This window comes from Tamandua tetradactyla, chromosome 15 (genome assembly GCF_023851605.1).
Source record: "Tamandua tetradactyla isolate mTamTet1 chromosome 15, mTamTet1.pri, whole genome shotgun sequence".
NCBI lineage: Eukaryota > Metazoa > Chordata > Mammalia > Pilosa > Myrmecophagidae > Tamandua > Tamandua tetradactyla.
The window spans coordinates 39,688,883-39,704,315 of NC_135341.1; the positions used below are offsets into that span (position 1 = coordinate 39,688,883).

Below are 15,433 nucleotides of genomic sequence, written 5' to 3' on the forward strand. Positions count from 1 at the left end.
CTGTAATGGTAACTCATCGTGATTTTAATTTGCATTCCCCTAATTGAACATATATATTTATGTTTATTGGCCATTCCTGTTTTGACTTCTGTGAAGTATATTTTTATATATGTTGCTCGTTTATTGAGTTCTCTTTTTGAGTTTTAGGAGTTCTTTATGTATTCTAGATATAATTCTGTTTTGGTAAGAGCTTTTGCAAATATTTCCTTCCTATTTATGATTTTGTCTTTTGACTCTGTCTTTTGCTATATAAGAAGTTACTGATTATGGTATATGTTCTAGTTTGCTAGCTGCTGGAGTGCAATATATCAGAAATGGTATTTTTTTTTAAAAAGTGGCATTTAATAAGTTGCTAGTTTAAGGTTCTAGGGCTGTGAAAATCTCCACATTAAAGCAAGTCTATAGAAATGCCCGATCTAAGGCATCCAGTGAAAGATACCTTGGTTCAAAAAGGCCAGTGAGTTCAGCATTTCTCTCTCATCTAGAAGGACACACGGCAAACATGGCGACAGCCTTCTAGCTTTCTCTCCTGACTTCTTGTTTTGTGAAGCTCCCCCGGGGGCGTCCTTCTTCATCTCCAAAGGTCGCTGGCTAGTGGACTCTGTGGTTCTCTTGTCCTTCTGCGGCTTTCTCCTCGTTCTCAAAAGTTAAAGGAACTCTCTCCGAAATGTCTCCTCTTTTATAAGATTCCAGTAAAGTAATCAAGACACACGTAGAATGGATAGAGACCCTTCTCCATCTAATCAAGTTTAATACAATTGACTGAGCCACTTCTCCCTGGAGAGAACCTAATCAAATTTCCAATTTATAGATAGTACTGGATAGGGATTACAAGAAACGGTTGCTCCCACAAGATTGATCAGGATTAAAACATGGCTTTTCTAGGGTACATAAATCCTTTCATACTGGCACAGTATGTTTGAGTGAATGTATACATCTTCCCCTTATGGTTAATGCATTTCTGTGTTTTAGGACCTCTAGTACAAACCTCAGAATATTAGCATTTCTTATCTTGGTAATTGATTTCTACTCATGTTTGTATTTCTTTCTCTCTTAATATGAAGATAAGAAGAAAAAAAAGAACTGTTTTGTCTTTTCAAAATTTTTTTCTTTTCTTACTCATCTGTCCATACATTGGATAAAGGGAGTATTTGGTCACAAGTTTTTCACAATCACACGATCACACCTTAAAAGCTCTGTAGTTATTCAGTCATCTTCAAGAAGCAAGGCTATTGGATTACAGTTCAACAGTTTTAGGTATTTCCCTCTAGCTACTCCAATAAACCAAAAACTGGATGGGGATATCTAATATCTATATACTGCATAAGAATAACTCCAGAATGGCCTCTTGGTACTATTTGAAATCGTGCAGTCACTGAATCTTAATGTTTCCTTTCTCTTCCCATTTGGTCAAGAAAACTTTCTTACTTCCACAATAACAGAGCCAGGTTTGTCCCCTAGAGGTAATGTCGTGTGTTGCCGGGGAGACTTACACCCCTGCGAGTAGTGTTCCACATAGGGAGGAGGGCAGTGAGTTCACCTGTGGCGTTGGCTTAGAGAGGCCACTTCTGAACAACAAAAGAGGTTCGCTGGGGGATGACTCTTAGGCAGAATCATAAGTCAGATTATAAGCTTATTTTATATATGTATAAAACTTCTTAATTGGGCTCTTAGCTCATTAATCTTCCCCATTTATTTTTTTCTCTACTAGTGAAAGCATTTAAGGATACAAAGTTCCCGATAAGTCCTACTTGAATGGCACTTGCTTTTTTTCTTTTTTTTAACATGGGCAGGCTCTGGGAATCAAACCCAGGTCTCTGATATGGCAGGCAAGAATTCTGCCACTGAGCCACCGTCGCACCATCCTGAACAGCATTTTTGATAATACTGTTTCATCAGTCTACTTCTAAATATTTTAAAATTTCTATTATGATTTCAAAAGATGTTTGAATTTATTTTTGTTAAATTTCCAACTTAATTGCCATTAATTGGTCCATGTGATACTAGTCCTTGAAATTTTATTGAGAGTTGCTTTATAATGTGCCTGAAGATCTCTTTTGTTTGATATTAATAGAGATATGCTCTCTTTCTCTTGATATGAATGTAACAGGTGTATCTTTTCCTTCTGTTTACTTTTAATCATCTGTACTTGAGAAATTGCTGGTAGCTAATTGTTTTTTAAACTCATTGTGCTAATATTTGTGTGTGTGTGTGTGTGTGTGTGTGCGCACTAATCTTTTAACTGGTTATTTCAGTCAACTTAATTGTCTAAAGCTACTCAGTTATCCCAAACAATGTAAGGGCTTTAGAACACTACTTGGGCCTACTACTACTACGCAGCCTTCTCAGTTTATATACTGTTGTTGTCCAGTATTAGTATTCCTTCTTATCCCCCCCATTATCAGCTGTTGTTAATTAATATGTATATATCTACACACAAACATGTTTATGCAGTTTATGTTCACACAAGTGTCTCATTTTGCCAGACTCCTATGACAAACACCACAAACTATATGGCCTTAAACTGCAGAAATTTGTTTCCTTGTGGTTTTGTGGCCAAAAGTCCAAAATCAAGATATTAGCAAGGATTGCTTTCTCCCCAGTGTCTGTAGCATCTGATATTGGCTGCTGGCAATCCTTGGGTATTTTTTGACATGTATCTCTGCCTCCCATCACATGGTGATGTCCTCTTCTTTCTAGTTTCTGTGACTTCTGTTTTTTCTTTATAAAACTTCCAATAACGTGGATTAAGACCCACACCTTAGCTAAAACTAACATCTTCAAAAGGTCCTATTTACACTGGGTTCACATCCATAGGAATGTGGATTAAGGTTAAAATGTGTTTTTGTTGTGATAAATAATGTTATCTCCCATGCCAGTTTACCAGTTTCTTTGTTCTCCTTTTCTTATCTCAAGCCTTCTTTTTTGGATCATTTTACTTGTTTTTTGCAGTATCTTTTAATGTGTTTCTTTGGTGAGTTACTGTTCGTAATAAATATTTGTCTTTTTCTAGAAAAGGTTTTTTGCTTTTTTTTCTTTCCACTGCCAGCCACCCCTCATTAAAAAAATGTATTTAATCAGCATTTATAAATTACTTACATTGAATTTCACCATTTTAAGTATAATTCAATGAGTTTTGTTAAATGCATATAGTTCTGTAACAATCAACATAGTCATGATATAGAAAACATCCATCACCTCAAAAAGTTCCCTTGTGTCCCTTTGCAGTCAGTCCCTTTGTCCCTCTTTGCCCCATCCCCATCCCTCACCCTTGGCTCCTGGCAGCCACTGATCTTCTAGTTTTTGGTTTTTTTAAAATGTTGTGTGTGTGTGTGTGTGTGTGTGTGTGTGTGTGTGTGTGTGTGTGTAATATGATATATACACAAAAAAGCAATACATTTCCAAGTGCATTTTAACAAGTGGTTATAGAACAGATTTTAAAGTTTGGTATGAGCTACAGTTCCACAATTTTTCATTTTTTCTCTAGCTGCTCAAGGCACTAGAGACCAACAGAAATATCAATGTAATGATTACACAGTCATATTCATTTGTTAAATCTTATCTTTTCTATTATACTCCTCCTTCTCTTTAAATAACATGTATACATAAAAGCAACAGATTTCAGAATTTGCTGTGGGTTACAGTTCCACAATTTTAGGTTTTTATTTCTAGCTGCTCTAAGGTACAGGAGCCTAAAAGAAATATCCGTGTGATTCAGCCATCATATTCATTTGTTAAATCCGACCTTCTGTGTATAACTTGACATCACCTTTGATCTTTCTACCATTCTTTAGGGGTATTTGGGCTATGCCTATTCTGACTTTTTCATGTTGAAAGGGGCTGTCGATAATATGGGGTTGGGGAATAGAACTAGTTGATGTTCTGGAAGGGCTGGCCCCTCTGCATTTCAGGACATACCTAGTCCAGGGACCTATCTGGAGGTTGTAGGTTTCTGGAAGGTTACCCTAGTGCTTGGAACCTTTGTAGAATCTTATATAATGCCCTAGGTATTCTTTAGAATTGGCAAGAATGGTTTTGGCCAGTCATGATAGGTAGCAGATCCTCTAGTTTTGACTTTGGACTTATCTAGAATGTCATATAAATGGTATCATCCAGTATGTAGCATTTGACTCTACCTTTTTTCCCTTGGTTTGAAATTCATTCATAGTGTCTCAGTTCTTTTTTATTTGAGTAGTTTGCCGTTGTATAGGTGTACCACCATTTCTTTATAAATGTTTCAGTCAATAGATGTTTTGATTATTTCTGCTTTTGGCTGTTATAAATATTTCTGCTGTGCAAAAGTGTTTATGTGAATATTTACCCCTATTTTTGAAAGTTTTGCTGGGTTGTTTCTCTGAAGACTTCTAAGAAGTTATTCCTTAGTGTTCCATCTTTCATTATTGTTTTTGTGAAACTTACTGTTGGGGTAATTGTTATAAGGCTGCGGAAAAGCAACCTGACTTCGCTTGGTCTGCTTTTATGTTGTTCTCTTTGCATATGGCCTTCTGCAGTTTCACTACTGTATGTTTATATGGAAATTTCTTTTTCTTTTATCTGGTTGGAATTCAGTGAGGCCTTTGAGCTTTTGAAGATCATCTCACAAGTTTGTTAATATTGTTCATATTCAATCTCTTGTTTACAGTGGACCTTAGGGGTCCTAAATTGGATTGATTATTGAATTATTTTTGGGTTTTTGTATCATTAGTCTATGCATGGACTACTTATTAGTTAAATACTTATTTATTAGTTATTTATTTATTAGAATGTAATGAGTAATGGAAATCCTAGCACAAGAGTTAGAATCTCAAAAATCTTACAAATCAAACTGTCACTCCTACGTATACCCACTTGTATCTTTTACATTTAAATAACACCATCTTGAATATACCAAAGTTGATACTCTCCTATGGATGAGCATTAAGATTTTCTAGTTTTTGCTGTTATGTTTAGTGCTACCCTGAATTTTCTTATGTGGCCTTGTGGTGTCCATGTGTAAGAATTTACAAGTAGACTTGCTTAGTTGCTAGATTTGAATCCTCAATTTTATTTGCATATAGATTTGTTTTTTTGTTTTTTTAATGTATTGTGGTAACATATATACTATATAAAATTGCATTCAGAATGTTGTGATACCATCATGCTGTCCATTACCAAAACTTCTCCATCCCACTAAACAGAAACTGTACCCAGTAAACAATAACTCCCTATTCCCCTTACCCACCCAACCCCTATAACCTGTAATTTACTTTCTGTGATAATTTGCATATTATAGTTATTTCATACAAGTGAAATCATATAATATCTGTCCTTTTGTGTCTGGTTTATTTCACTAGCATGATATCTTCAACGTTTATTCGTTATAGCATATATCAGAATTTCATTCCTTTTTGGGGCTGTATAATATTCCATTGTATGTATATTCACATTTTGTTTATCGATTCATCTGATGGATAAAAGGGTTGCTTTAACTTTTTGGTTACTGCGAGTAATGATGCTTTGAACACAGGTATACAAATATCTGTTTAAGTTTCTGCTTTTAAGTATATACTTAGAAGTGGGATTGCCATGTCTAATTGTAATTCTGTGTTCAACTTTATCAGGAACCACCAAACTTTTCCACAGCAACTGTACCATTTTACACCCCACTAACAATGTACAAAGTTTCCTGTTTCTCTGCATCATTGCCAGCACTTGCTAATTCCAGAGTTTTTTATAATAGCCATCCTAGTGGGTATGAAGTGGTATCTCATTCTGGTTTTGATTTGCACTTTCATAGTGGGTAATGAAGTTGAGTATCTCTTCCTGTCCTTTTTGGCCATTTGTGTATCTTCAGAAAAATGTCTGTTCAAGTCCTTTTCTCATTTTTAAATTGGGTTTTTTGTCTTTTTTGATATTGAGTTATAGGAATCTTTATATATTCTAATTTAATTTCCTTATCAAATATGGTTCCAAATATTTTCTCATGTTCTGTATTGTAGATTTCTTTTCAATTTCTTGATAAAGTCCTTTGCATAGAAATTTTCAGTTGCAGTGCGTCTAATTTATCTGTTTTTTTGTTGTTGTTGTTGCATGTGCTTTTGCTGTAAAGTCTAAGAATTCATTGCCTAATTTAATGTCTCAAAGATATTCCCTATGCTTTCTTCTAAGTCTTATACTTTTAGCTCTTATATTTAGGTCATTGATCCATTTTGAGTTCATTTTTTGTATGGTATGAGCTAGGGGTTCACTTTCATTCTTTTGCATGTGTATATCCTGTTTTCTCCTTTGGATAGGTCATTATTTCCTTCTTTTAATGCCCTGTAATATTCTGTTGCATTCTGGACATTTTGATATTTTAGTGTGTTATCTGTGGAATTAAGTTGCTGAGGTGTCTATTTCTTAAGCTTGTATCCATCAGGTGTTATGCCACAGATTTCCTTGAATGCCAGGAGCTATCAGTAATGTCCAACCAAATTTTTATAAAAAGCACATTTCATGTTCTTTAGATTGACTCTGTATTGAATGGTGCTCTCCTTCTCAGTTTAGCCATCCTAACAATGAGCCAAGGAACAGCCTAAGGTGAAAGCATTGAATCCTTTGCAGTTTTTTCTGAGCATGAATCTTATCTTGAGCCAGCACTTTGGCTTTATGAATTCCCGTTTGCAGGGATTTGAATGTCCTCTCTTACCCATTGGAAATGGTTTTCTCTCCCCATCCCCTGTACTCCATTTTATGCCTTATAACTGATAATCCTTTGCATCATACCACTGTGATTTGATTGCCTCTTATACTGATTTAAGTACTCAGTAATCTGCTTCTGCATGCAGTGCAAGTTTTGGGATTTGAGCCAGAGACAAGTGTCCTAGTAGTTCTTCAGGCTGCCACCAAACATATTGATACAGATATACTTGTTCCCTAGTATGTACAAGTTTTTTTGTCTGCCCCCGCTGTACCTTGGACCAGAGACCTGCACTGAAAACATAGGCTGACTCTGCATCAAGCTGGTAAAGTGGTAGGGGAATAACAGTAATGGCTTCATGAAGTTTTTCTACCTGTTATCATTGTCCTTGCCTACTTAATGCAACCCTTTGACATTTTCTGGAACCCTGAGAAAGATGATTCCACAAGTTTGGGGTTATTTTAAACTTCTTTGGGGGTGGAATCCTGGAACATCTCACATGCCATCTTGTTGACCCTATTGATAACTGAATTTTTATTGTTGCTCATTCAGCAAATAGTTATTGAATGTGATTGTTTGTATAGTTTGATAATCAAGTTTTAATTTCCATTATCTTTTATTTCTAGATTTTTCATGGGATGCTTTTTCAGATCTGACTGATAATATTTGATGTTCCTTGTTCCGTTTTTTTTTTTTTCTTTCTTTTTTTTTTTTTCATGAGCAAGCACCAGGAATCAAACCTGGGTTTCTGGCATGGGAGGCAGGAATTCTGCCTGCTGAGCCACTATAGCCTGCCCCTTAGTTTTTAATAGCCTCTTTTCTTGCATTAAGCATTTTTAATATGATTGTCTTATCTTTGTCTTAGGTAAATTCACTGTTTCTGTACAGTGAATTCTGTAGTCTATTTGTATTTACTGTCAAGCATCTAACACTTTAAGGAAATTTTGTACTTGGGAGTTTTCAGACCATCCATTTTTTTTATAATTTGGGTAAATGTTATGCCCTTCTTTGTGAAGCTGTTATTGTAGTTTATGTATTGGCAATGAAACATCTTGAAATTAGTTTTTACTTTTAATTTTTATCCAAAGATACATTCTGAGTGGTTTGAATCATTTCATAGTATTTCATGAAACAAGCATTTAGGCCCTCAAATCTCTTCTTGTGAAAGTTGAATCTGACTCTTTCTCATGGGCTTATTGGGGAACTTGTCAAAACCATCACAGGGTACCACATTAGCAGTATGTTATTGTACTTGGGAATGCATAGAGAACAGTGAGTGAATATAGCTCTCCATTATTTTGAATGTGCACGATTACCTTTACTTAACTGTCGCTTGTTGATATTTGTTATAAATGCATGTCACCAGTCATACATCAGACTTTGTTGCTTCTGTTACTGTGTTTTGGTTTTTGTTTTAATTTCAGAACTTGTAATTATAGAGCTATCCCCAGTTATAAAGAAGAATCTGTTTAGGATCCTCTGTGTATCTTTAATGTGACGTTTTAGAATCTGAGAATAAAGATGAAGTTAGTATATTTTGATGAGCCACATAATGCTTTGAGTATATGTATGATTTAGGGAGAAACTTTTTGTGGTCCTCTTATTGTTTTCTTTGTAGATATGATACACCGACTTCTAAAAAGAAAGTACGAATTAAAGATCGCAGTAAACTTTCTACAGAGGAGCGCCGGAAGTTGTTTGAGCAAGAGGTGGCTCAGCGGGAGGCTCAGAAACAACAGCAGCAGATGCAGAACCTGGGAATGACGTCTCCCCTGCCTTTTGACTCTCTTGGGTACAATGCCCCTCATCATCCCTTTGCTGGCTACCCACCAGGTTATCCCATGCAGGCCTATGTGGATCCCAGCAACCCCAATGCTGGAAAAGTGCTTCTGCCCACACCCAGTATGGACCCTGTGTGTTCTCCTGCTCCTTACGATCATGCTCAACCCTTGGTGGGACATTCTGCAGAACCGCTTGCTGCCCCTCCACCGGTGCCAGTGGTACCACATGTGACAGCCCCTGTGGAAGTTTCCAGTTCACAGTATGTGACTCAGAGTGATGGTGTCGTACACCAAGACTCCAGTGTCTCCGTCTTGCCAGTGCCAGCCCCAGGCCCAGTCCAGGGACAGAATTATGGTGTTTGGGATGCAAATCAACAGTCTGTGAGTGTACAACAGCAGTACTCTCCTGCACAATCTCAAGCAACTATATATTATCAAGGACAGACATGTCCAACTGTCTATGGTGTGACATCACCTTACTCACAGACTACTCCACCAATTGTACAGGTAACTAATTCTGTAGCCTCTTTTGTCTGTCTTACAGTCTGTTCCTGGACTTTTACACAGTGATGCAACTTTTATACAGTGATCAGTTTTATTTGCATTAGTTTTCTATTGCTGCATAATAAATTACCCTCAAACTTAGCAGCTTGAAACAACAAATAATAGTTATCTCACAGATTTCATGGATCAGACATTCAGAGCAGCTTAGCTGAGTGTTTTTGGCTCAGGGTCTTTCCTGAAATTGAAGTCAAGCTGTTAGCCAGGGCTTGTGGTTGTTTGAAAACTGGTCTGGGGAAGGATTCACTTCCCATCTCACTCACATCATTGTTAGCTGGCCTCAGTTCCTTGCTCTGTGGGCCTCTCAATTGGACTGCTTGCAACATGCCAGCTGTCTTTCCCCAGAGGAAGTAATTAGAGAGAGACAGACAGAGGGACCTCAAGACAGAAGTGCATTGTCTTTTGTAGCCTAATCTTCAAGGTAACAGAGCAACCATGGCTTAATGAGAGAGGAAAAACTATCCATGGGTATGAATGCCAGGAGCTGGTGATCATGAGGGACTGTCTTTGAGGCTTGGCTACCACGTTATACAATTGAGAATAATATGGTATTAATGTGAATGTCTTTTGGATTACTTTCCTTTTTTCCTATAGGGAGTGATTTTTGTACAGTTTATTCTTTTATATTCCTGCCAAGAGTGAACCCTTTGTTATGATGATACAGTTAGGAGGAAGCTTTCTGTTTTCTTTCTCTAGACCCAACTCATATATTATACCTATATTATCATCATGAAGTTTGCCAGAGTGACTCTGATACTTTGATACCAATATTACATTGGTCGGAAATAATAGTGGTATGTTTAAAAGCTAGGACACTAATGATTTTATTTTTCAAAGTTTTTTATTTAATGAAATGCCTCCCTTTTATTTTTGCTAAAACAAAACAATACAATTTAAGCTTTAAAAAAATGAATTTACAAAGCAACATCCTTTCATACTTTCCTATATCTTTCCCATAACTCTTCATCTACCCTTAACAATGGGTGTTGTTGATGGCAAAGACTCCCAGAGTTGTTTCCTGTACACATTATTTAATGATAATCAGTAATTTTTACTTCTATTAGCATTTGAGTGATGAAGCAGAATCAAAATTTTGTTAAAATGACCCTGGCAAAATGTCCTGCTTTAATTCTTGAATTTCTAATTGTACTTTTAGCTACTTCCATGTTAAAAAATATTCTCTTTAAACATGTACACATGTATTTTATGTATTTATACTCTTGAAGACTCGAAATATTTTATACTATGTTTTTCCATATGACATTATTCTTAACCGTTTTTTGAGATTATTCTGTGTGCATGTGTTTTAATGGCTATATGATAATATCCCATTTGGGTCCCTATCCTCCTGGTGTAGTCATCTAAGTTGAATTTTTTTTTTTTCATAACTACAAATGGCATCTCATTGAACATTCTTATCCTTGGTTACACTTTTTTTCTTAGATATTTGGCTTAAAATGAAGTTTATAGTGCTAAATAAGGCTAGTAGAAAAATGGGCATTATTGGTCATCAGGTATGAATTTTCTTAGTGTATGTATATATATAGGATATGTTTAATTCTGCCTCTTACAGAATATTTTAGGAGGAATGTTTAATTCTGCCTTCTACAACAAAAAGAAAATTCTTCTTAGCTCCCAGCTTCTCCTGCTATGGTGCAACTTTATTCTTTCTTGGAACAAGCCATTAGTTTTGATTTTTTTCCTGAGAATGTAGAGATATAAAAGAAGTGGTTAATTTCTGTCCCATTCCTATTCCTGCAGTATGGCTTTAATCTAAGTATTAGAGCCTAAGCAACAGCAGTGAAAAATATTCATTAAAGACTCCTCAGTAGAGAGCTCACTGGTCATATAGTTGTTCTTATAAAGCAGTCCATTTTTTCCATCCCAGTGAGCCACGAATTTCTCTTGGTTAAGCATCAACTTTAAGGCTCAAGCAACACAGTTTTACTTGCTTCCAGTTAGTGCCTGCAAAGAAGTCTTTTCTTGGTTCCCTAATCTATTTTGTATGTGATAGATTAGTACATATTTTGTTTTAGGTTGGTTCAGACTATCCTTCCCTTCCCCTCTCTGTGAGATTAGTTGATCAGAGATGATGTTGGGCTTTGGTTATTGAGAAGTATAAAGCACATTGTTAATGTGTCATAGTGCATCATTTACTGTGTCCTTGGGATAGTGCTTATAGTCCTTGAGTCTATAAAATGAGCAGTTATACCTCAGGGTGGTTGAGGTTTGTATGAAGTAATGGATATTGGTAGTGATAGATCACCTACCTTGAAGATATAATTATAGTTATTACTCAGATACCTTAATAATATTGAAGGAGTATTGACACTAATAGGCTGTGAAATAAAACTGATCCAGATCATCTGATTTATGTGTATGACCCAAAGATCTGACCTTCAGTTTGAGGCCTTGAAGTCTGTGTTATTCAAGCACAGCGTCAGTCATACCAACATGGCACTATTCAAATCTTGCAAGATAGGATAACCTTGACAATAAAGTAGTATGTAAAATGATACCTTACAAATTCATGTGTGTACATGTATATGTGTATGTTTGTGTTATATACGTTTGTGATTATTTTGTCAGTTGGAGCAAATGTATTATCTGAAGATAACTTTTTTTTAATCACAACTGCATATGAAACATAAATGCTCAATTTTAACTGAGGTCACATGATTTATTGTAGCCTTGTGATATCAAATGACCTGTTCATGAGATAAAATTATGCTAAATAACATCTCAAAATTTTAGTGGTTGGACTTTTCACTTTTTAAAGTGAATTGACTTACATATAAAGTAATAGTGACTTTTCCCTCTAGATGTTGGGTAGAACATTATGTTTTTCTTTCACTCTGTACCATATTAGACCTTCTTAGATTTCTCTTGTAATTACCATTGGAACTCACATTTTAAAGATATTTCCAGACTGGGTTTATGTTTGAGGAAATTGCTTTTGTATAATTTCAAGTCACGTGAAGGAGGAGACCCATTCTTCTACAGCGTTTTCCCCAGCAAAATGGTTTAACAGGTTCATGATATTTGAATGTATGTCACAAGTATGTACATCTTCTATTTCCAATTGAACTGCAAACTGGTTTCCCTTTTTTGGTTTAGTTAAACCTAACTAAAACCTAGGAAGTGTTTTTTATAAGTAGATATTGCTGATGTTGGTTCTGACATTGGTATAACATTGTCAGCCATTTTAAATAGGCAAAGATGTTATAGAACTCTGAAAAATGTTCGTTTTCCCTTTCTTTTCCATTTTAACTTTTTTATTGTGAAATATAATATATATACAAAAAAAGCAATACATTTCCAAGTACATTTTTAAATTAATTAAAAAAATTTTTTTTAAATACCAAAAAACACCAAACAAATGTATTTGTAACTTTTGATCATTCCATTCTACATATGTAATCACTAATTCACAATATCATCACATAGCTGCATATTCATCAGCATGATCATTTCTTGGAATATTTGCATCTATTCAGAAAAAGAAATAAAAAGAAAACAGAAAAAAATTCATACATACCATACCCCCACCAATCACCAGCATTTCACTCTAAATTTATTTTCACATTTGTTCCCCCTATTATTCATCTTTATTCCATATGTTTTACTCATCTGTTGATAAGGTAGATAAAAGGAGCATCAGACACAAGGTTTTCACAGTCACACAGTCACATTGTGAAAGCTATGTCATTATGCAGTCATCTTCAAGAAACATGGCTACTGGAACACAGCTCCACATTTTCAGGCAGTTCTTTCCAGCCTCCTCTCCACTACATCTTGACTAACAAGGTGATATCTGTTTAATGTGTAAGAATAGCCTCTCAACTCTGTTTGGAATCTTTCAGCCATTGACACTTTGTTTTGTCTTATTTCACTCTTCCCCCTTTTGGTCAAGAAGGTTTTCTCAGTCCCCTGATGTTGAGTCTCAGCTCATTCTAGGGTTTTCTCAATCCCTTGATGCTGAGTCCCAGCTCATTCCAGGATTTCTGTCCCACTTTGCCAGGAAGGTCCACACCCCTGGTAGTCATGTCGCACGCAGACAGGGGAAGGGTGGTGAGATTGCTTGTTGTGTTGGCTGGAGAGAGAGGCCACATCTGAGCAACAAAAGATGTTCTCTTGGGGGTGACTCTTAGGCCTAATTTTAAGTAGGCTTGACCTATCCTTTGTGGGGTTGTTTCCTATGAACAAACCCCAAGATTGGGGGCTTAGCCTATAGCTTTGATGGTCCGCACTACTTGTGAAAATATCAAAAATTCAACTTGGGGAAGTTGAATTTTCCCCCTTTCTCATCATTCCCCGAAGGGGACTTTGCAAATACTTTTTTATTCACTATTCAAATCACTTTGGGATTTATCGGGGACACTCTGGACAAACCAACAAAATCTCATGTCCTACTCAAGGTTCCATGTACTTATGGTATTCAATTAAGCTGTCTACATAAGTTATATTAGAAAGGCACTAGTCAAAATATAAATTTTGTACCAAATAAACATTTTTTGCTTTATTCTCACACATAAGGTAAAATTTTAAAATGTTAATTACCAGCTATTTTCAGCACCCTGCAGTAATGACATTCCTTTGTTCTTCATGCAAAAATATTTTTTAAATTTGTACATTTAGTCACTATCATTATACACTCTAGACATTCCTAGATTATACCATCTCAGTCTTTATCGTCTTTCTTTCTGATTTCATTTGTGCCCCCAGCCCACCTCCCTCTATCATTCTCACATTCAGCTTCATTCAGTGTTTTAACATAAGTGTATTACAGTTAGGTGGTATTGTGCTGCCCATTTCTGAGTTTTTACATTCAGTCCTGTTGCACAATCTGTATCCCTTCAGCTCCAATTACCCAATATCTTACCCTATTTCTACCTCCTGATGGTCTCTGTTACCAATGAAATTCTCCAAATTCCAAGTACATTTTAACAAGTAGTTATATAACAGATTTTAAAGTTTGGTATGAGTTAAAGTTCCATGATTTTTCGGGTTTTTTCTAGCTGCTCCAAGACACTGGAGACCAACAGAAATATCAATATAATGATTCAGCAGTCATACTCAAATCATAACTCATTTGTTAAATCCTCTCTTCTCTGTTACGTTCCTCCTTCTCTTTAAATAACATATATACATGAAGGCAATAAATTTCAAAGTATATTGCAACAATTAGTTGTAGAGCAGATTTCAGAGTTTGGTATGGGTTACAGTTCTACAATTTTAGACTTTTATTTCTAGCTGCTCTAAGGTATTAGAGGCTAAAAGAAATATCAGTATAATGATTTAGCACTCATACTCATTTGTTAAGCCCAACCTTCTATGTATAACTCCACCATCACATTTGATCTTTCTTCCACTCTTTAAGGGTACTTGGGCTATGCCCATTCTAACTTCTTCAGGTTTGGAAGAGGCTGTCGATAATATGGGGCGGGGGATGGAACTAGCTGATGTTCTGGAAGGGCTGGCCCCTCTGTATTTCAGGACTTATCTGGTCCAGGTATCCATCTAGAGGTTGTAGGTTTCTGGAAAGTTACCCTAGTGCATGGAACCTTTGTAGAATCTTGTATAATGCCCTGGGTATCCTTTAGGATCGACAGGAAAGGTTTTGGTTGAGATTTTGGCAAATTATGATAGGTAGCAGTGTCTAACTGGAGCATGCAAAACAGTGACTTCCAATGTAGCCTCTTGACTCTATTTCAGCTCTCTCAGGCACTTATTTGTTACACTTGTTTTCCCCCTTTTGATCAGGATGGCATTGTTGATCCCGCAGTACTAGGGCCAGGCTCATCCCTGGGGTCATCTCCCATGCTGCCAGGGAGACTTTCATCCCTGGACGTCCCATGTAGGGAGGAGGGCAATGGTTTCACTTTCATAGTTGGGCTTAGAGAGAAACGGGCCACATTTGAGCAACAAAAGAGGTGCTCAGGAGGTGACTCTTAGACATATCTATAGGTAGGCTAAGCTTTTCCACTACATACATAAGTTTTCATAAGAGTAAGCCTCAAGTCAAGGGCTTGGCCTGTTGATTTGGGTGTGCCTAATGCCTGGCACAGTATCCAGAGTTTCCCTGGTGGTAAAGTTTAATATTAAGTTCGATTCTAACTTTTTAAAAAAAAAATTATGGTGGACCATCATCATTTTGCCAGAACAGCCATCTGAAGCCAGTACAATAGCCCTGATTACTAAAAATTGAAAATATGGAGCACTTCATGAATTGGCATGGCATCCTTATACGGAGACCCTGCCAATCTGCTCTGTATTGTTCCATTTTTAGTACATGTGTGCTGCTGAGGTAAGCACAAACTTTTTTTGACAGTTTGATTTTTAAGCCATATGACTCCAAATGAATATTACTCTTCTGGGTGATTATTTAGTCCACCAATGGTGATATTGTTAAGATATTTTTGGCATCTCTTTT

At 36.3% G+C, this 15,433-nt stretch overlaps 1 protein-coding gene and 1 non-coding gene across 14 annotated transcripts in view; one reads left to right on the top strand and one right to left on the bottom strand.

The window, feature by feature from the left end:
* Positions 1-15,433, top strand: part of SETD2 (SET domain containing 2, histone lysine methyltransferase) — a 145,663-nt gene that overhangs the window by 95,231 nt on the left and 34,999 nt on the right. For 12 of the 13 annotated variants that reach the window (XM_077129503.1, XM_077129511.1, XM_077129512.1 and 9 more), the window contains one exon: positions 8,277-8,946. The exons of the other annotated variant lie outside the window; for it this stretch is intronic. In XM_077129503.1, the coding sequence (XP_076985618.1) occupies positions 8,277-8,946 (670 nt within the window). The remainder of the gene's footprint in view (positions 1-8,276; positions 8,947-15,433) is intronic. 13 annotated transcript variants of the gene reach the window in all.
* LOC143658144 (U6 spliceosomal RNA) lies at positions 15,207-15,315 on the bottom strand. The gene has a single exon (XR_013163160.1). It is a non-coding gene; the product is annotated as a U6 spliceosomal RNA (small nuclear RNA).